Source organism: Lampetra planeri, chromosome 3 (assembly GCF_965212315.1).
Source record: "Lampetra planeri chromosome 3, kcLamPlan1.2.h2, whole genome shotgun sequence".
NCBI lineage: Eukaryota > Metazoa > Chordata > Hyperoartia > Petromyzontiformes > Petromyzontidae > Lampetra > Lampetra planeri.
Window position 1 is genome coordinate 6,231,336 of NC_136109.1, and position 21,777 is coordinate 6,253,112.

At 50.0% G+C, this 21,777-nt stretch overlaps 1 protein-coding gene across 1 annotated transcript in view; it reads right to left on the minus strand.

Moving 5' to 3' along the window:
- The window catches only part of LOC144736816 (uncharacterized), a 674,279-nt gene extending 670,530 nt beyond the window's left edge, over positions 1 to 3,749 (minus strand). The window contains exons 1-2 of the mRNA XM_078619463.1: positions 3,666 to 3,749; positions 2,866 to 2,932 (exon numbers count right to left, since the gene is read on the minus strand). Of these exons, the coding sequence (XP_078475589.1) occupies positions 2,866 to 2,932; positions 3,666 to 3,675 (77 nt within the window). The 5' untranslated portion in view covers positions 3,676 to 3,749. The remainder of the gene's footprint in view (positions 1 to 2,865; positions 2,933 to 3,665) is intronic.
- Between the last annotated feature and the right edge of the window lie 18,028 nt (positions 3,750 to 21,777).

Genomic DNA, 21,777 nt, shown 5'->3' on the forward strand with positions numbered 1-21,777 from the left:
CATATAAAATATAATTTATTATACTCTGGAACAGATTATTTCCTTTCCCTTCATTTCTTATGGGAATTTTTTTTTGGTATACGTCATTTTCGGTATAAGTCCTACCTTCTGGAACGAATTAACGACGTATACCGAGGTACCACTGTAGTAATATCCTAATTGCTTCGGGGCTACAGGAAAAAACGATAACAGCTTAACCCCCGCCCCCGACTCCACACGCCTGCACCCCCCCCCCCAGCATCCCTCCTCTCTGGCTCCTCCCCCCCCTTACCCTATATAATCGCTTGTCACATACAGCTCTCTCTGCCCACTACAGTAATTCAGTTTTTTGCTGTGGTTGTCCCACCTGTATGAAGCTATTTCTTTTACCAGGTAAGCGACCTGGTCACAAATGATAGCTCAATAAAGTGGGTTATCACGTGGATAATTTATAGCAGCCAAATACTCTCAACGCTTGTGGAGGGAAAAACCGGAGGACCTGGAGAAAAATCCACGCAACCACTGAGAGAACATGCAAACTAAAAATATGCAGGTGTCAGGGTTGGGATAGAACCCACGACCTCCTGTATATCAGGCGCTGTAGTTAACTTTTCGCAGGGTGAGTGGGGGAGAGGCAGCAGCACAGCAGGGCTAATGCAGGGTGAGTGGAAATGGGGCAGGGGCACAGCAGTAGGGCGGGGGGGCAGACAACAGCAGCAGCCCCTCTAAAGCTGCACAGAGGTTGCCCTGACCCTAACGCGGCGATGAGCCCTGTGCCAGGCTCAGCCATGGAGATGCCACGAGGCCCGAATCATAAGCTAAGAGGATCGTCCAGTGGTGAATGTGCCACAGCGAACCACACGGGCACAGCGCACACATCTCCTGCAGCACTGGGCTTCTCAAGGCCATGAGCCCTAATGTATCACGTCTCCTACGGGGTTCTGTGTCATCTAGGAGATACACTCAGGAGCAGCGAGGTGCAGGAGATGCACGTCTGGGTAGTTCTACCCTTCTGGGTGGGCTCTGCTCGAGAGCTGCGATCTCCATCCTTTGTGTTCTGGGATAATGTTGAACAGGAACTGGCACATTCACACCCAACAGCTGTCTCATCGCAACACAAACTGCTGCTACAAAGCTTGCACCTTACACAAACGGAATGTCCTAGCAGCTCTTAGCACTGATAATATAATCAGATGATGGGAGAACATCACAACTCGCCCTTCATGGGGCCTTGAAGTGGTGAGGCCGCAGTGAGGAGCAGCGTGGCTCTCGCCCACAGCTCCTGCAGGCCGAGTGCTGGGCCGGGCAGCTCGGTTCCCTAACCAGGGTATCGTGGCCCTGCTGCTTAGCGGTGGCACTGAGGTGCTGGGACCACAGATGTCCCAGTAACTGGAGGCTTGTGGACAGCAGTGTCCACAGCCAGGTCCATCAAGGAGATAGCGAGTTTATCGTTGCAGTACAATCGCTGTGCCATGTAGTGAGGAGCTACACCCACCTATACCCCCCTCCTTGTGGAAGGCTCTTGCAAGGGCATGTCGCTCCTCCCTGTTGTATGGATCTTTAATGCCATGGATCCTTTGCAGGGTTGGAACGGTAGAATTGTCAAACCTGGAAAACAAGGGGTATGGTTGAGGATTCGAGATACCTTATTTTTAAATCTAACAAAATGCTAATACACAAATGTAGTCAATAGAAATGTCATGAATGTTTATGCAGAATATTGTACATTTGTTTGGATTCGATCTGTTAGATTATGAACTATTAGGTCTGCCCACACAATATGTGAATGATTCTAGATTTGAAGTTTTCGTGACTGCAAGGATCCATACTCTCTCTTTGGTTCTTTTGGTAAAGTCACGTAGGTGAAAAAATAAAAATAATTAAATTAAATCACGACGTTTCGGGCGCAACACAAGCGTCCGTCATCAGGTGGGAACCACCACAGCAAGACACACTCGCTGAAGTAGGCAAAAGAGCTGCTAATAACAAGGGATTATATATAGATGAGGGAGGGGGAGGAGCCAGGGATAGAGAGGGTAGAGAGGGTGGGGGAGGGGGGCCTGAGTCAGGGCGGAGTGGAAAGCTGCAAGATCGATAAGCACGGTAAATTTCCAAGAGACTGGAATGAGCAGGGCTGGGCATAAGAGACTGGAATTGCGGATATGAAGGCAAACTATAGAGCAGCTAAGGTTTTTTTTCTCCTCGTCAAAACACGACGTATACCAAATTCGACGGGCAATGGAGGCTATGCACGTGGTCTGTAATCCAGCACTGGAGGCAAGGGTTGGTGGATCGCACAAATGTTGCAAAACTTATTTCCCGTGTGCGTCGAGGTGGCATACCCTGGCTTGCCAAGAGATGGTGGTACAGCAAGTGGACTAATCAACATCTGTTTGCATCTGTATGGTGATAGTGTAGGTTTCGCCAGGTGCTCATAAATTGTCTGGAAATATCTAATAATAAACACATCTCTCTCTTTTCTTTCTCTTCTCCCTGTTTTTATTTCAATGCCTCAATTCCCTGTCTCCATAACACTGCCTGCATCCCAATACCTCCCTCGTGTCTCCCGCTGTTTTTAGGCAAGTATCCGCGTCTCTCACTGTGTCCCCTTTCTCGTGTATATCTCAAAGTCCCTCTATCTCTCATGTCCACATTTTTCTCTCTGTGTCTATTGTATGTCCCTTGTGCCTCCCCCGGTGTCACCGCACCTCCCCTAGGTCTCTCCACATCCACTGCCTCGGCCTTTGCACTGAGAAGTCGTTTGGGATTCAAGTATCGGCTGTACTCACTCTAACCATTTAAGTGAGATAACATGGCTTCTTTGTCTGTACTTAAAACGTAAAGCAGCTGAGAACCCCATTGCGGGTGAAGAGACGTCCCTCTCACCTGGAGAGCTTCTTCATGTCGTCCAGTAGAATCCGCACCTGCTCCGTCTTCTTCTTGAATCTCTCGTCTGTCACAGCAGCAGCACAACCCGGATTAATGGGGTCACGCTCGAATCCATTGACTCACGTTTACTAGCTTCCAGGAGCATGGTGGAAATTCCACATTCCCATGGCAGATGCCATACTCTCTACAGCATAACAACTTGCTTCCAAATAAATAGTACTAATTTTGTGAACAGAGAGAGTGGGATGAGTCGTCCCTCAATGAGGATTTAGCTTCCAAACTTCCGACTGAGTGGCATTCTTTGCCACAGCACCGACTGCCAATCCCCGTGCCTAAGGGGCTGAGGGTCCCAGCCAGGCTCCAGCTACAAGACTCAAGGTGTTCAGATCGGGGCCCTGAGAGCTCAACATGACAGCCGCTGAGTCACGGCATGCAGGGTCCTGCACGCATTCTCTTGAGGAGTGGCTCAAACTTGCGTGCATATTGAGCATAAATGTATTAAAATTTTAAGCAATGTGATTTATATATTTATATGAGTGGTCCCATGGCTTCTTGTATAGAATGCCATGTCCGTGTCGAGGTTTGTACTGTAAGGCCATGCGTGTACACAGGGCTGTGTGCTCAGGCCATGCGTGTACACAGGGCCCTGCACACACAGGCTGCAGATTCACACGCTGCATGTAGAGGATAGAGCGTAGAGCTATGGGGCTGTGGTGAGGAGGCTGAGCCCCGTGACCTCATGACCCAAGTTCTGGGGTCAGGACTCATATGGCCCAGGTCTCGGCTCCTGCACGAACCTGTAGCCATGGCTCCACGTGCTCAGCTCGCAGCGTCGCCTTCAATGGTGGAACCGCTCCCTCCTCACACTGCTGTGGGAACAGAGAGGGAGATCAGTGAGGGGTGAACAGAGGGAGCTCAGTGAGGGAGGGGGAGGAAGAGCTGTGGAAAAATGTCCCCATCACGATGGTAATGTACATCACGAGTTACTGGTCATGATCCTCTGCAAGAGCGAATCCTGAGTTTGGGTGGTTTCTTAGCACGAATTATCAGTAAATGACCAAAAATACTCAGTATCAGGGATGAATGTGGATCCCTTGGTGCGAGCGGGTAACTGGGATGTGGAGAACAGAATAAAGGGCAAAGTGAGTTTAGCAGCAACATAATTTAATAATTTATGCGCTGAATAATGAAATAATTCGTGCCCAATGGCGGAATGTCAAAAATTAAGCAACGTTTATGCACAATCTCAGTGAGCTGTGGATCACAATAAAATAAACAAGTAGAGCCGTGGTGCCATGGTGTGCAGGCTGTGCTGTGCACCTGGTAACCTGTGTTCGATTCCCAACCATGGCGAACTTTCAGTGCTGAGTGAAATCAGTCCTGGACCTACACACTGACCTAAATGGTGAAGTATGTATATTCTTGGTTCTTTCGGTAAAGTCACGTAGAAGGGAAATGATAAAATAATAAAAAATAATTTAATAATAAAAATGTATTTCCCTTCCACGTGACTTTACCGAAAGAACCAAGAATATAAATCCCTGCAGTCACGAAAGCTTTAAATCGAAATTTGGTGAAGTATGGTCAAACATTCCACGAAGTACATGGCATGGGAAAGGCTTCATCCAGAAGTAGATTGAAAAAGGCCGTGAATTGTTGTTTAATAAAATAAAGATGCAGAGGGTTTTGTGGGCGAAATGAGAGAACATCTAATTCAATAATCAGTGGGCCCATCACGACAATTTGATCTCCATGGCATTCACTTAGACAAGGCCAGTCCTGCCAGGGTTCGCCTCCACTGAGTCCCATCAGCAGGGTGCGGCCGGTAAACAAACGCCACTGGGTAACATGGTGGAGAGCCATCCACCATCACCATGGGGCTGCAGTGAAATGTAGCGAAGCAGTGGCTGTGGCCCTGCTCTGCCCTGGCGAGTCGTAGGCGATGATGCGACTGAAGCAGTTAGCAGGTGCCTTGGGAATATCAGGTGCCAATCCCATTTCCAGTTAATCATATCCATGAATCACTACCTAACCTCTTTACAATCAACTGCAGACCATATGTGGAAGGCAGAACCTCCAGTGATGTGTCTGCTCAACTGGGCATTGTGGTGGTTCTGTAACACCGTGTATAGCCCTTAGCCAGTGTTGAAAATGTCACGGTAGTATGGCGGGGGCGAGTCTATCCAGAGGACAACCACTGGTTGACTTCCCCACAAAGTGGTGCTCATTTTATAGACACCAGATGGATGATGAACTTGCAGCCTCTCGACTGTGAGCCACGCACTCTCCCGCTGGGCCACCTGGCCGACTGCACTATTATCAAGACAACGTGAACATAATTGCTACTATCACCATTAGAGTATTGCCGATACACTGCAGATATCACCGAGTTTAGTTGGTTGCTCTGTTGTTGAGATACAGGAATGGTGCTGTACGGTGTGAGCCCACGTGCGTGTGCAATGTGAGACATTTCCCAAAGCAAATGCTACTTAAATTTAAATGTGGAACAAAACTGTAGACCCTGCTATAGAAACCGGGAATTTTCCACACCGACTCAAATCACCAATAGACCTGATCCACAGACAACATTAATTTGCACATCAGAGACGCCACACTCCCTCGCCCGTCCACAGCATGGGTATGCAAGTCCAGTGTTCTAGCACCACGGCTACCACATCAGCCACCCGGTGCTGCCGCCTCACAACTCGGAGGCACAGAGGCTGCTGCTGCGTTCGACGGCTCAGCTTCTACATTCGCCTGACAGTTTCTGCGTTGAGCTCAGCAAGAGAAGTGTGGAGTGGGTGCCGAAGTGGCCGAGAGAGAACTCTGCTGAGGTCGCGCACCTCCCAGAGAGGAGCCGCACCGCGCAGCCCCGAGGGTGGAGCGCTCCCCGTGCTGGGGCCCACAGAAGCTCGCACAGCACGGGGCCTGCGGGGCCATGACGTGACCAGGACTGCGTGGTAGTACAGCAAGTAGGTGGCTGCCCTGTACTGTCTAGGGATGCTGAGTGGTAGCCCCTCGGATGCGAGGGGATACCCCCAAGTTGTCTGGTTGCTCCCTCACGTGTGAACGCTCGGTCAGGACGTTTCCAAACATCCCCAGCAGGACCCTCGTTACACGAGCTGTGTCTCTGCGATTGTGTCTTGAATACGAGACAATCACCATTACACTTAACTACACCCCGAGACACACAAACATTGTATATTATTAAACGTAAAACGTCCGTCATGAAATGCACCCAATGACAACGCTGTGGCGAGTCGCACTGCACGGATCAAGCCCCTCAGAGCGTCTGCAGGCAGCGCGAGACGGGGTCCGGGTTGGGGACGACCCCGGCCTGAGCATCGCCAGCCCCGCAGTCTCAGAGGCCGCGGTTCGATCCCTGCACTGCTCGCTCGTTTGTGTCAGGAACGGCCGAATCACGCGGTCAGCTCTCGAGTGGACGTTAAAGACCCAGCCCTGACGCCATTCGAGAGAGGAAACTACTGCGTGTTGGCAGCACAGCACTCCTGTGAGTATTACAGAGATCTCGTCTAAATCACCACACGTGTAGAACAGCCCCTATACCCAACTACAGACACCCCCAGGTCTCTCTTACTAAACACAGCAAGAGTCTCACTGGTTAAATAAAGGCCACAGGGTAAACAATCGCGACAGTTATAACCGAGTCGGCACTGTCAGCAGTTTTGACCACCTAATGACCACCCATAGGCTATGAGCCAGATCCCCGTGTTTATGAAAAGGCTGAGATACATCGCCCTGGCGATTTGTCCGATCGTGAGCGACGGAGAGAGAAGCGAGAGGACGAGGCGCGTTCTCTAGCACGGGAGCGAGCGCGGAGCCCGGCCAGAGCGAGCCGCCCGCCTGTGGCGCGGAGACGATGCACTGCCCCAGCTCGTCCTGCTCTCCTAGCCCTCCCGTATCACACCTGGCTTAAGTATTGATTTCGACATCACCACGAGAATAGCAACGAGCGAGTAATCACCGATACTAGGCTGTGAGAGAGGTCCTAGTTGTGTGAGAGAGGTACTGGTTGTGAGAGAGAGGTACTGGTTGTGTGAGAGGTACTGGTTGTGAGAGAGGTACTGGTTGTGAGAGAGAGGTACTGGTTGTGAGAGAGGTACTGGTTGTGAGAGAGGGGTACTGGTTGTGAGAGAGAAGTACTGGTTGTGTGAGAGAGGTACTGGTTGTGTGAGAAAGAGGTACTGGTTGTGTGAGAAAGAGGTACTGGTTGTGAGAGAGGTACTGGTTGTGAGAGAGGGGTACTGGTTGTGAGAGAGAAGTACTGGTTGTGTGAGAGAGGGGTACTGGTTGTGTGAGAGAGGTACTGGTTGTGAGAGAGAAGTACTGGTTGTGTGAGAGAGGTACTGGTTGTGAGAGAGGTACTGGTTGTGTTAGAGAGAGGTACTGGTTGTGTGAGAGAGAGGTACTGGTTGTGTGAGAGAGGTACTGGTTGTGAGAGAGAGGTACTGGTTGTGAGAGAGGTACTGGTTGTGTGAGAGAGAGGTACTGGTTGTGTGAGAGAGAGGTACTGGTTGTGTGAGAGAGGTACTGGTTGTGAGAGAGAGGTACTGGTTGTGTGGGAGAGAGGTACTGGTTGTGTGAGAGAGGTACTGGTTGTGAGAGAGAGGTACTGGTTGTGTGAGAGAGAGGTAATGGTTGTGTGAGAGAGGTACTGGTTGTGTGAGAGAGAGGTACTGGTTGTGAGAGAGAGGTACTGGTTGTGTGAGAGAGGGGTACTGGTTGTGTGAGAGAGGTACTGGTTGTGTGAGAGAGAGGTACTGGTTGTGAGAGAGAGGTACTGGTTGTGTGAGAGAGAGGTACTGGTTGTGTGAGAGAGGGGTACTGGTTGTGTGAGAGAGGTACTGGTTGTGTGAGAGAGGGGTACTGGTTGTGTGAGAGAGGTACTGGTTGTGTGAGAGAGAGGTACTGGTTGTGTGAGAGAGGTACTGGTTGTGTGAGAGAGAGGTACTGGTTGTGAGAGAGAGGTACTGGTTGTGCGAGAGAGAGGTACTGGTTGTGTGTGAGAGAGGTACTGGTTGTGAGAGAGAGGTACTGGTTGTGAGAGAGAGAGGTACTGGTTGTGCGAGAGAGAGGTACTGGTTTTGAGAGAGAGGTACTGGTTGTGTGAGAGAGGTACTGGTTGTGTGAGAGAGGTACTGGTTGTGTGAGAGAGGCACTGGTTGTGTGAGAGAGGTACTGGTTGTGAGAGAGAGGTACTGGTTGCGTGAGAGAGGTTCTGGTTGTGTGAGAGAGGTACTGGTTGTGTGTGAGAGGTACTGGTTGTGTTAGAGAGAGGTACTGGTTGTGAGATAGGTACTGGTTGTGTGAGAGAGGTACTGGTTGTGTGAGAGAGGTACTGGTTGTGAGAGAGAGGCACTGGTTGTGTGAGAGAGGTACTGGTTGTGTGAGAGAGGTACTGGTTGTGAGAGGTACTGGTTGTGTGAGAGAGGTACTGGTTGTGTGAGAAAGGTACTGGTTGTGTGAGAAAGGTACTGGTTGCGTGAGAGAGGTACTGGTTGTGTGAGAAAGGTACTGGTTGTGTGATAGAGGTACTGGTTGTGAGAGAGAGGTACTGGTTGTGTGAGAGAGGCACTGGTTGTGTGAGAGAGGCACTGGTTGTGTGAGAGAGGTACTGGTTGTGTGAGAAAGGTACTGGTTGTGTGAGAGAGGTACTGGTTGTGTGAGAGAGAGGTAATGGTTGTGAGAGAGGTACTGGTTGTGATAGAGAGGTACTGGTTGTGAGAGAGAAGTACTGGATGTGTGAGAGAGGTACTGGTTGTGTGAGAAAGAGGTAATGGTTGTGTGAGAAAGAGGTACTGGTTGTGAGAGAGGTACTGGTTGTGAGAGAGGGGTACTGGTTGTGAGAGAGAAGTACTGGTTGTGTGAGAGAGGGGTACTGGTTGTGTGAGAGAGGTACTGGTTGTGAGAGAGAAGTACTGGTTGTGTGAGAGAGGTACTGGTTGTGTGAGAGAGAGGTACTGGTTGTGTGAGAGAGAGGTACTGGTTGTGTGAGAGAGAGGTACTGGTTGTGTGAGAGAGGTACTGGTTGTGAGAGAGAGGTACTGGTTGTGTGGGAGAGAGGTACTGGTTGTGTGAGAGAGGTACTGGTTGTGAGAGAGAGGTACTGGTTGTGTGAGAGAGAGGTAATGGTTGTGTGAGAGAGGTACTGGTTGTGTGAGAGAGAGGTACTGGTTGTGAGAGAGAGGTACTGGTTGTGTGAGAGAGTAGTACTGGTTGTGTGAGAGAGGTACTGGTTGTGTGAGAGAGAGGTACTGGTTGTGAGAGAGAGGTACTGGTTGTGTGAGAGAGAGGTACTGGTTGTGTGAGAGAGGGGTACTGGTTGTGTGAGAGAGGTACTGGTTGTGTGAGAGAGGGGTACTGGTTGTGTGAGAGAGGTACTGGTTGTGTGAGAGAGAGGTACTGGTTGTGTGAGAGAGGTACTGGTTGTGTGAGAGAGAGGTACTGGTTGTGAGAGAGAGGTACTGGTTGTGCGAGAGAGAGGTACTGGTTGTGTGTGAGAGAGGTACTGGTTGTGAGAGAGAGGTACTGGTTGTGAGAGAGAGAGGTACTGGTTGTGCGAGAGAGAGGTACTGGTTGTGTGAGAGAGGTACTGGTTGTGTGAGAGAGGTACTGGTTGTGTGAGAGAGGTACTGGTTGTGAGAGAGAGGTACTGGTTGCGTGAGAGAGGTACTGGTTGTGTGAGAGAGGTACTGGTTGTGTGTGAGAGGTACTGGTTGTGTTAGAGAGAGGTACTGGTTGTGAGAGAGAGGTACTGGTTGTGTGAGAGAGGTACTGGTTGTGTGAGAGAGGTACTGGTTGTGAGAGAGAGGCACTGGTTGTGTGAGAGAGGTACTGGTTGTGTGAGAGGGGTACTGGTTGTGTGAGAGAGAGGTACTGGTTGTGAGAGAGAGGTACTGGTTGTGTGAGAGAGTAGTACTGGTTGTGTGAGAGAGGTACTGGTTGTGTGAGAGAGAGGTACTGGTTGTGAGAGAGAGGTACTGGTTGTGTGAGAGAGAGGTACTGGTTGTGTGAGAGAGGGGTACTGGTTGTGTGAGAGAGGTACTGGTTGTGTGAGAGAGGGGTACTGGTTGTGTGAGAGAGGTACTGGTTGTGTGAGAGAGAGGTACTGGTTGTGTGAGAGAGGTACTGGTTGTGTGAGAGAGAGGTACTGGTTCTGTGAGAGAGGTACTGGTTGTGTGAGAGAGAGGTACTGGTTGTGAGAGAGAGGTACTGGTTGTGCGAGAGAGAGGTACTGGTTGTGTGTGAGAGAGGTACTGGTTGTGAGAGAGAGGTACTGGTTGTGAGAAAGAGAGGTACTGGTTGTGCGAGAGAGAGGTACTGGTTGTGTGAGAGAGGTACTGGTTGTGTGAGAGAGGTACTGGTTGTGTGAGAGAGGTACTGGTTGTGAGAGAGAGGTACTGGTTGCGTGAGAGAGGTACTGGTTGTGTGAGAGAGGTACTGGTTGTGTGTGAGAGGTACTGGTTGTGTTAGAGAGAGGTACTGGTTGTGAGAGAGAGGTACTGGTTGTGTGAGAGAGGTACTGGTTGTGAGAGAGAGGTACTGGTTGTGAGAGAGAGAGGTACTGGTTGTGCGAGAGAGAGGTACTGGTTTTGAGAGAGAGGTACTGGTTGTGTGAGAGAGGTACTGGTTGTGTGAGAGAGGTACTGGTTGTGTGAGAGAGGCACTGGTTGTGTGAGAGAGGTACTGGTTGTGAGAGAGAGGTACTGGTTGCGTGAGAGAGGTTCTGGTTGTGTGAGAGAGGTACTGGTTGTGTGTGAGAGGTACTGGTTGTGTTAGAGAGAGGTACTGGTTGTGAGATAGGTACTGGTTGTGTGAGAGAGGTACTGGTTGTGTGAGAGAGGTACTGGTTGTGAGAGAGAGGCACTGGTTGTGTGAGAGAGGTACTGGTTGTGTGAGAGAGGTACTGGTTGTGAGAGGTACTGGTTGTATGAGAGAGGTACTGGTTGTGTGAGAAAGGTACTGGTTGTGTGAGAAAGGTACTGGTTGCGTGAGAGAGGTACTGGTTGTGTGAGAAAGGTACTGGTTGTGTGATAGAGGTACTGGTTGTGAGAGAGAGGTACTGGTTGTGTGAGAGAGGCACTGGTTGTGTGAGAGAGGCACTGGTTGTGTGAGAGAGGTACTGGTTGTGTGAGAAAGGTACTGGTTGTGTGAGAGAGGTACTGGTTGTGTGAGAGAGAGGTAATGGTTGTGAGAGAGGTACTGGTTGTGATAGAGAGGTACTGGTTGTGAGAGAGAAGTACTGGATGTGTGAGAGAGGTACTGGTTGTGTGAGAAAGAGGTAATGGTTGTGTGAGAAAGAGGTACTGGTTGTGAGAGAGGTACTGGTTGTGAGAGAGGGGTACTGGTTGTGAGAGAGAAGTACTGGTTGTGTGAGAGAGGGGTACTGGTTGTGTGAGAGAGGTACTGGTTGTGCGAGAGAGAGGTACTGGTTGTGTGTGAGAGAGGTACTGGTTGTGAGAGAGAGGTACTGGTTGTGAGAGAGAGAGGTACTGGTTGTGCGAGAGAGAGGTACTGGTTTTGAGAGAGAGGTACTGGTTGTGTGAGAGAGGTACTGGTTGTGTGAGAGAGGTACTGGTTGTGTGAGAGAGGCACTGGTTGTGTGAGAGAGGTACTGGTTGTGAGAGAGAGGTACTGGTTGCGTGAGAGAGGTTCTGGTTGTGTGAGAGAGGTACTGGTTGTGTGTGAGAGGTACTGGTTGTGTTAGAGAGAGGTACTGGTTGTGAGATAGGTACTGGTTGTGTGAGAGAGGTACTGGTTGTGTGAGAGAGGTACTGGTTGTGAGAGAGAGGCACTGGTTGTGTGAGAAAGGTACTGGTTGTGTGAGAGAGGTACTGGTTGTGAGAGGTACTGGTTGTGTGAGAGAGGTACTGGTTGTGTGAGAAAGGTACTGGTTGTGTGAGAAAGGTACTGGTTGCGTGAGAGAGGTACTGGTTGTGTGAGAAAGGTACTGGTTGTGTGATAGAGGTACTGGTTGTGAGAGAGAGGTACTGGTTGTGTGAGAGAGGCACTGGTTGTGTGAGAGAGGCACTGGTTGTGTGAGAGAGGTACTGGTTGTGTGAGAAAGGTACTGGTTGTGTGAGAGAGGTACTGGTTGTGTGAGAGAGAGGTAATGGTTGTGAGAGAGGTACTGGTTGTGATAGAGAGGTACTGGTTGTGAGAGAGAAGTACTGGATGTGTGAGAGAGGTACTGGTTGTGTGAGAAAGAGGTAATGGTTGTGTGAGAAAGAGGTACTGGTTGTGAGAGAGGTACTGGTTGTGAGAGAGGGGTACTGGTTGTGAGAGAGAAGTACTGGTTGTGTGAGAGAGGGGTACTGGTTGTGTGAGAGAGGTACTGGTTGTGAGAGAGAAGTACTGGTTGTGTGAGAGAGGTACTGGTTGTGTGAGAGAGAGGTACTGGTTGTGTGAGAGAGAGGTACTGGTTGTGTGAGAGAGAGGTACTGGTTGTGTGAGAGAGGTACTGGTTGTGAGAGAGAGGTACTGGTTGTGTGGGAGAGAGGTACTGGTTGTGTGAGAGAGGTACTGGTTGTGAGAGAGAGGTACTGGTTGTGTGAGAGAGAGGTAATGGTTGTGTGAGAGAGGTACTGGTTGTGTGAGAGAGAGGTACTGGTTGTGAGAGAGAGGTACTGGTTGTGTGAGAGAGTAGTACTGGTTGTGTGAGAGAGGTACTGGTTGTGTGAGAGAGAGGTACTGGTTGTGAGAGAGAGGTACTGGTTGTGTGAGAGAGAGGTACTGGTTGTGTGAGAGAGGGGTACTGGTTGTGTGAGAGAGGTACTGGTTGTGTGAGAGAGGGGTACTGGTTGTGTGAGAGAGGTACTGGTTGTGTGAGAGAGAGGTACTGGTTGTGTGAGAGAGGTACTGGTTGTGTGAGAGAGAGGTACTGGTTGTGAGAGAGAGGTACTGGTTGTGCGAGAGAGAGGTACTGGTTGTGTGTGAGAGAGGTACTGGTTGTGAGAGAGAGGTACTGGTTGTGAGAGAGAGAGGTACTGGTTGTGCGAGAGAGAGGTACTGGTTGTGTGAGAGAGGTACTGGTTGTGTGAGAGAGGTACTGGTTGTGTGAGAGAGGTACTGGTTGTGAGAGAGAGGTACTGGTTGCGTGAGAGAGGTACTGGTTGTGTGAGAGAGGTACTGGTTGTGTGTGAGAGGTACTGGTTGTGTTAGAGAGAGGTACTGGTTGTGAGAGAGAGGTACTGGTTGTGTGAGAGAGGTACTGGTTGTGTGAGAGAGGTACTGGTTGTGAGAGAGAGGCACTGGTTGTGTGAGAGAGGTACTGGTTGTGTGAGAGGGGTACTGGTTGTGTGAGAGAGAGGTACTGGTTGTGAGAGAGAGGTACTGGTTGTGTGAGAGAGTAGTACTGGTTGTGTGAGAGAGGTACTGGTTGTGTGAGAGAGAGGTACTGGTTGTGAGAGAGAGGTACTGGTTGTGTGAGAGAGAGGTACTGGTTGTGTGAGAGAGGGGTACTGGTTGTGTGAGAGAGGTACTGGTTGTGTGAGAGAGGGGTACTGGTTGTGTGAGAGAGGTACTGGTTGTGTGAGAGAGAGGTACTGGTTGTGTGAGAGAGGTACTGGTTGTGTGAGAGAGAGGTACTGGTTCTGTGAGAGAGGTACTGGTTGTGTGAGAGAGAGGTACTGGTTGTGAGAGAGAGGTACTGGTTGTGCGAGAGAGAGGTACTGGTTGTGTGTGAGAGAGGTACTGGTTGTGAGAGAGAGGTACTGGTTGTGAGAAAGAGAGGTACTGGTTGTGCGAGAGAGAGGTACTGGTTGTGTGAGAGAGGTACTGGTTGTGTGAGAGAGGTACTGGTTGTGTGAGAGAGGTACTGGTTGTGAGAGAGAGGTACTGGTTGCGTGAGAGAGGTACTGGTTGTGTGAGAGAGGTACTGGTTGTGTGTGAGAGGTACTGGTTGTGTTAGAGAGAGGTACTGGTTGTGAGAGAGAGGTACTGGTTGTGTGAGAGAGGTACTGGTTGTGAGAGAGAGGTACTGGTTGTGAGAGAGAGAGGTACTGGTTGTGCGAGAGAGAGGTACTGGTTTTGAGAGAGAGGTACTGGTTGTGTGAGAGAGGTACTGGTTGTGTGAGAGAGGTACTGGTTGTGTGAGAGAGGCACTGGTTGTGTGAGAGAGGTACTGGTTGTGAGAGAGAGGTACTGGTTGCGTGAGAGAGGTTCTGGTTGTGTGAGAGAGGTACTGGTTGTGTGTGAGAGGTACTGGTTGTGTTAGAGAGAGGTACTGGTTGTGAGATAGGTACTGGTTGTGTGAGAGAGGTACTGGTTGTGTGAGAGAGGTACTGGTTGTGAGAGAGAGGCACTGGTTGTGTGAGAGAGGTACTGGTTGTGTGAGAGAGGTACTGGTTGTGAGAGGTACTGGTTGTATGAGAGAGGTACTGGTTGTGTGAGAAAGGTACTGGTTGTGTGAGAAAGGTACTGGTTGCGTGAGAGAGGTACTGGTTGTGTGAGAAAGGTACTGGTTGTGTGATAGAGGTACTGGTTGTGAGAGAGAGGTACTGGTTGTGTGAGAGAGGCACTGGTTGTGTGAGAGAGGCACTGGTTGTGTGAGAGAGGTACTGGTTGTGTGAGAAAGGTACTGGTTGTGTGAGAGAGGTACTGGTTGTGTGAGAGAGAGGTAATGGTTGTGAGAGAGGTACTGGTTGTGATAGAGAGGTACTGGTTGTGAGAGAGAAGTACTGGATGTGTGAGAGAGGTACTGGTTGTGTGAGAAAGAGGTAATGGTTGTGTGAGAAAGAGGTACTGGTTGTGAGAGAGGTACTGGTTGTGAGAGAGGGGTACTGGTTGTGAGAGAGAAGTACTGGTTGTGTGAGAGAGGGGTACTGGTTGTGTGAGAGAGGTACTGGTTGTGAGAGAGAAGTACTGGTTGTGTGAGAGAGGTACTGGTTGTGTGAGAGAGAGGTACTGGTTGTGTGAGAGAGAGGTACTGGTTGTGTGAGAGAGAGGTACTGGTTGTGTGAGAGAGGTACTGGTTGTGAGAGAGAGGTACTGGTTGTGTGGGAGAGAGGTACTGGTTGTGTGAGAGAGGTACTGGTTGTGAGAGAGAGGTACTGGTTGTGTGAGAGAGAGGTAATGGTTGTGTGAGAGAGGTACTGGTTGTGTGAGAGAGAGGTACTGGTTGTGAGAGAGAGGTACTGGTTGTGTGAGAGAGTAGTACTGGTTGTGTGAGAGAGGTACTGGTTGTGTGAGAGAGAGGTACTGGTTGTGAGAGAGAGGTACTGGTTGTGTGAGAGAGAGGTACTGGTTGTGTGAGAGAGGGGTACTGGTTGTGTGAGAGAGGTACTGGTTGTGTGAGAGAGGGGTACTGGTTGTGTGAGAGAGGTACTGGTTGTGTGAGAGAGAGGTACTGGTTGTGTGAGAGAGGTACTGGTTGTGTGAGAGAGAGGTACTGGTTGTGAGAGAGAGGTACTGGTTGTGCGAGAGAGAGGTACTGGTTGTGTGTGAGAGAGGTACTGGTTGTGAGAGAGAGGTACTGGTTGTGAGAGAGAGAGGTACTGGTTGTGCGAGAGAGAGGTACTGGTTGTGTGAGAGAGGTACTGGTTGTGTGAGAGAGGTACTGGTTGTGTGAGAGAGGTACTGGTTGTGAGAGAGAGGTACTGGTTGCGTGAGAGAGGTACTGGTTGTGTGAGAGAGGTACTGGTTGTGTGTGAGAGGTACTGGTTGTGTTAGAGAGAGGTACTGGTTGTGAGAGAGAGGTACTGGTTGTGTGAGAGAGGTACTGGTTGTGTGAGAGAGGTACTGGTTGTGAGAGAGAGGCACTGGTTGTGTGAGAGAGGTACTGGTTGTGTGAGAGGGGTACTGGTTGTGTGAGAGAGAGGTACTGGTTGTGAGAGAGAGGTACTGGTTGTGTGAGAGAGTAGTACTGGTTGTGTGAGAGAGGTACTGGTTGTGTGAGAGAGAGGTACTGGTTGTGAGAGAGAGGTACTGGTTGTGTGAGAGAGAGGTACTGGTTGTGTGAGAGAGGGGTACTGGTTGTGTGAGAGAGGTACTGGTTGTGTGAGAGAGGGGTACTGGTTGTGTGAGAGAGGTACTGGTTGTGTGAGAGAGAGGTACTGGTTGTGTGAGAGAGGTACTGGTTGTGTGAGAGAGGTACTGGTTGTGTGAGAGAGAGGTACTGGTTGTGAGAGAGAGGTACTGGTTGTGCGAGAGAGAGGTACTGGTTGTGTGTGAGAGAGGTACTGGTTGTGAGAGAGAGGTACTGGTTGTGAGAGAGAGAGGTACTGGTTGTGAGAGAGAGAGGTACTGGTTTTGAGAGAGAGGTACTGGTTGTGTGAGAGAGGTACTGGTTGTGTGAGAGAGGTACTGGTTGTGTGAGAGAGGTACTGGTTGTGAGAGAGAGGTACTGGTTGCGTGAGAGAGGTACTGGTTGTGTGAGAGAGGTACTGGTTGTGTGAGAGGGGTACTGGTTGTGAGAGGTACTGGTTGTGTGAGAGAGGTACTGGTTGTGTGAGAAAGGTACTGGTTGTGTGAGAGAGGTACTGGTTGTGTGAGAAAGGTACTGGTTGTGTGAGAGAGGTACTGGTTGTGAGAGAGAGGTACTGGTTGTGTGAGAAAGGTACTGGTTGTGTGAGAGAGGTACTGGTTGTGTGAGAAAGGTACTGGTTGTGTGAGAGAGGTACTGGTTGTGAGAGAGAGGTACTGGTTGTGTGAGAGAGGCACTGGTTGTGTGAGAGAGGTACTGGTTGTGTGAGAAAGGTACTGGTTGTGTGAGAGAGGTACTGGTTGTGTGAGAGAGAGGTAATGGTTGTGAGAGAGGTACTGGTTGTGAGAGAGAGGTACTGGTTGTGAGAGAGAAGTACTGGATGTGTGAGAGAGGTACTGGTTGTGTGAGAAAGAGGTAATGGTTGTGAGAGAGATACTGGTTGTGAGAGAGAGGTACTGGTTGTGAGAGAGAAGTACTGGATGTGTGAGAGAGAGGTACTGGTGTGAGAGAGGTACTGGTTGTGTGAGAGAGGTACTGGTTGTGTGAGAGAGGTACTGGTTGTGAGAGAGAGGTACTGGTTGTGTGAGAGAGAGGTACTGGTTGTGAGAGAGGTACTGGTTGTGTGAGAGAGGTACTGGTTGTGTGAGAGAGGTACTGGTTGTGAGAGAGAGGTACTGGTTGTGAGAGAGGTACTGGTTGTGTGAGAGGTACTGGTTGTGAGAGAGAGGTACTGGTTGCGTAAGAGAGATACTGGTTGTGAGAGAGAGGTACTGGTTGTGAGAGAGAGATGTACTGGTTGTGTGAGAGAGGTACTGGTTGTGAGAGAGAGGTACTGGTTGTGTGAGAGGGGTACTGGTTATGAGAGAGAGGTACTGATTGTGTGAGAGAGGTACTGGTTGTGTGAGAGAGAGGTACTGGTTGTGTGAGAGAGGTACTGGTTGTGAGAGAGAGGTACTGGTTGTGAGAGAGAGGTACTGGTTGTGTGAGAGAGGTACTGGTTGAGTGTGAGAGAGAGGTACTGGTTGTGTGAGAGAGGTACCGGTTGTGTGAGAGAGAGGTACTGGTTGTGTGAGAGAGGTACTGGTTGTGTGAGAGAGGTACTGGTTGTGTGAGAGAGGTACTGGTTGAGTTTGAGAGAGAGGTACTGGTTGTGAGAGAGAGGTACTGGTTGTGTGAGTGAGGTACTGGTTGTGAGAGAGAGGTACTGGTTGTGTGAGAGAGGTACTGGTTGAGTTTGAGAGAGAGGTACTGGTTGTGAGAGAGAGGTACTGGTTGTGTGAGTGAGATACTGGTTGTGTGAGAGGTACTGGTTGTGTGAGAGGTACTGGTTGTGTGAGAGGTACTGGTTGTGTGAGAGAGGTACTGGTTGTGTGAGAGAGAGGTACTGGTTGTGTGTGAGAGAGGTATTGGTTGTGTGTGAGAGAGGTACTGCCGTACTGGTTGTGTGAGAGAGAGGTACTGGTTGTGAGAGAGAGGTACTGGTTGTGAGAGAGAAGTACTGGTTGTGTGAGAGAGGTACTGGTTGTGAGAGAGGTACTGGTTGCGTGAGAGAGAGGTACTGGTTGTGTGAGAGAGAGGTACTGGTTGTGTGAGAGAGGTACTGGTTGTGAGAGAGAGGTACTGGTTGTGTGGGAGAGAGGTACTGGTTGTGTGAGAGAGGTACTGGTTGTGAGAGAGAGGTACTGGTTGTGTGAGAGAGAGGTAATGGTTGTGTGAGAGAGGTACTGGTTGTGTGAGAGAGAGGTACTGGTTGTGAGAGAGAGGTACTGGTTGTGTGAGAGAGGGGTGCTGGTTGTGTGAGAGAGGTACTGGTTGTGTGAGAGAGAGGTACTGGTTGTGAGAGAGAGGTACTGGTTGTGTGAGAGAGAGGTACTGGTTGTGTGAGAGAGGGGTACTGGTTGTGTGAGAGAGGTACTGGTTGTGTGAGAGAGGGGTACTGGTTGTGTGAGAGAGGTACTGGTTGTGTGAGAGAGAGGTACTGGTTGTGTGAGAGAGGTACTGGTTGTGTGAGAGAGAGGTACTGGTTGTGAGATAGAGGTACTGGTTGTGCGAGAGAGATGTACTGGTTGTGTGTGAGAGAGGTACTGGTTGTGAGAGAGAGGTACTGGTTGTGAGAGAGAGAGGTACTGGTTGTGCGAGAGAGAGGTACTGGTTTTGAGAGAGAGGTACTGGTTGTGTGAGAGAGGTACTGGTTGTGTGAGAGAGGTACTGGTTGTGTGAGAGAGGCACTGGTTGTGTGAGAGAGGTACTGGTTGTGAGAGAGAGGTACTGGTTGCGTGAGAGAGGTACTGGTTGTGTGAGAGAGGTACTGGTTGTGTGTGAGAGGTACTGGTTGTGTTAGAGAGAGGTACTGGTTGTGAGATAGGTACTGGTTGTGTGAGAGAGGTACTGGTTGTGTGAGAGAGGTACTGGTTGTGAGAGAGAGGCACTGGTTGTGTGAGAAAGGTACTGGTTGTGTGAGAGAGGTACTGGTTGTGAGAGGTACTGGTTGTGTGAGAGAGGTACTGGTTGTGTGAGAAAGGTACTGGTTGTGTGAGAAAGGTACTGGTTGCGTGAGAGAGGTACTGGTTGTGTGAGAAAGGTACTGGTTGTGTGATAGAGGTACTGGTTGTGAGAGAGAGGTACTGGTTGTGTGAGAGAGGCACTGGTTGTGTGAGAGAGGCACTGGTTGTGTGAGAGAGGTACTGGTTGTGTGAGAAAGGTACTGGTTGTGTGAGAGAGGTACTGGTTGTGTGAGAGAGAGGTAATGGTTGTGAGAGAGGTACTGGTTGTGATAGAGAGGTACTGGTTGTGAGAAGTACTGGATGTGTGAGAGAGGTACTGGTTGTGTGAGAGAGAGGTACTGGTTGTGTGAGAGAGAGGTACTGGTTGTGTGAGAGAGAGGTACTGGTTGTGTGAGAGAGGTACTGGTTGTGAGAGAGAGGTACTGGTTGTGTGGGAGAGAGGTACTGGTTGTGTGAGAGAGGTACTGGTTGTGAGAGAGAGGTACTGGTTGTGTGAGAGAGAGGTAATGGTTGTGTGAGAGAGAGGTAATGGTTGTGTGAGAGAGGTACTGGTTGTGTGAGAGAGAGGTACTGGTTGTGAGAGAGAGGTACTGGTTGTGAGAGAGAGGTACTGGTTGTGTGAGAGAGTAGTACTGGTTGTGTGAGAGAGGTACTGGTTGTGTGAGAGAGAGGTACTGGTTGTGAGAGAGAGGTACTGGTTGTGTGAGAGAGGGGTACTGGTTGTGTGAGAGAGGTACTGGTTGTGTGAGAGAGGGGTACTGGTTGTGTGAGAGAGGTACTGGTTGTGTGAGAGAGAGGTACTGGTTGTGTGAGAGAGGTACTGGTTGTGTGAGAGAGAGGTACTGGTTGTGAGAGAGAGGTACTGGTTGTGCGAGAGAGAGGTACTGGTTGTGTGTGAGAGAGGTACTGGTTGTGAGAGAGAGGTACTGGTTGTGAGAGAGAGAGGTACTGGTTGTGCGAGAGAGAGGTACTGGTTTTGAGAGAGAGGTACTGGTTGTGTGAGAGAGGTACTGGTTGTGTGAGAGAGGTACTGGTTGTGTGAGAGAGGTACTGGTTGTGAGAGAGAGGTACTGGTTGCGTGAGAGAGGTACTGGTTGTGTGAGAGAGGTACTGGTTGTGTGTGAGAGGTACTGGTTGTGTTAGAGAGAGGTACTGGTTGTGAGAGAGAGGTACTGGTTGTGTGAGAGAGGTACTGGTTGTGTGAGAGAGGTACTGGTTGTGAGAGAGAGGCACTGGTTGTGTGAGAGAGTTACTGGTTGTGTGAGAGGGGTACTGGTTGTGAGAGGTACTGGTTGTGTGAGAGAGGTACTGGTTGTGTGAGAAAGGTACTGGTTGTGTGAGAGAGGTACTGGTTGTGTGAGAAAGGTACTGGTTGTGTGAGAGAGGTACTGGTTGTGTGATAGAGGTACTGGTTGTGAGAGAGAGGTACTGGTTGTGTGGGAGAGAGGTACTGGTTGTGTGAGAGAGGTACTGGTTGTGAGAGAGGTACTGGTTGTGTGAGAGAGAGGTAATGGTTGTGTGAGAGAGGTACTGGTCGTGTGAGAGAGAGGTACTGGTTGTGAGAGAGAGGTACTGGTTGTGTGAGAGAGTAGTACTGGTTGTGTGAGAGAGGTACTGGTTGTGTGAGAGAGAGGTACTGGTTGTGAGAGAGAGGTACTGGTTGTGTGAGAGAGAGGTACTGGTTGTGTGAGAGAGGGGTACTGGTTGTGTGAGAGAGGGGTACTGGTTGTGTGAGAGAGGTACTGGTTGTGTGAGAGAGAGGTACTGGTTGTGTGAGAGAGGTACTGGTTGTGTGAGAGAGAGGTACTGGTTGTGAGAGAGAGGTACTGGTTGTGCGAGAGAGAGGTACTGGTTGTGTGTGAGAGAGGTACTGGTTGTGTGTGAGAGAGGTACTGGTTGTGAGAGAGAGGTACTGGTTGTGAGAGAGAGAGGTACTGGTTGTGCGAGAGAGAGGTACTGGTTTTGAGAGAGAGGTACTGGTTGTGTGAGAGAGGTACTGGTTGTGTGAGAGAGGTACTGGTTGTGTGAGAGAGGTACTGGTTGTGAGAGAGAGGTACTGGTTGTGTGAGAGAGGTACTGGTTGTGTGTGAGAGGTACTGGTTGTGTTAGAGAGAGGTACTGGTTGAGAGAGAGGTACTGGTTGTGTGAGAGAGGTACTGGTTGTGTGAGAGAGGTACTGGTTGTGAGAGAGAGGCACTGGTTGTGTGAGAGAGGTACTGGTTGTGTGAGAGGGGTACTGGTTGTGAGAGGTACTGGTTGTGTGAGAGAGGTACTGGTTGTGTGAGAAAGGTACTGGTTGTGTGAGAGAGGTACTGGTTGTGTGAGAAAGGTACTGGTTGTGTGAGAGAGGTACTGGTTGTGAGAGAGAGGTACTGGTTGTGTGAGAAAGGTACTGGTTGTGTGAGAGAGGTACTGGTTGTGTGAGAAAGGTACTGGTTGTGTGAGAGAGGTACTGGTTGTGAGAGAGAGGTACTGGTTGTGTGAGAAAGGTACTGGTTGTGTGAGAGAGGTACTGGTTGTGTGAGAAAGGTACTGGTTGTGTGAGAGAGGCACTGGTTGTGTGAGAGAGGCACTGGTTGTGTGAGAGAGGTACTGGTTGTCTGAGAAAGGTACTGGTTGTGTGAGAGAGGTACTGGTTGTGTGAGAGAGAGGTAATGGTTGTGAGAGAGGTACTGGTTGTGAGAGAGAGGTACTGGTTGTGAGAGAGAAGTACTGGATGTGTGAGAGAGGTACTGGTTGTGTGAGAAAGAGGTAATGGTTGTGAGAGAGAAGTACTGGATGTGTGAGAGAGGTACTGGTTGTGTGAGAAAGAGGTAATGGTTGTGAGAGAGATACTGGTTGTGAGAGAGAGGTACTGGTTGTGAGAGAGAAGTACTGGATGTGTGAGAGAGAGGTACTGGTGTGAGAGAGGTACTGGTTGTGTGAGAGAGGTACTGGTTGTGAGAGAGAGGTACTGGTTGT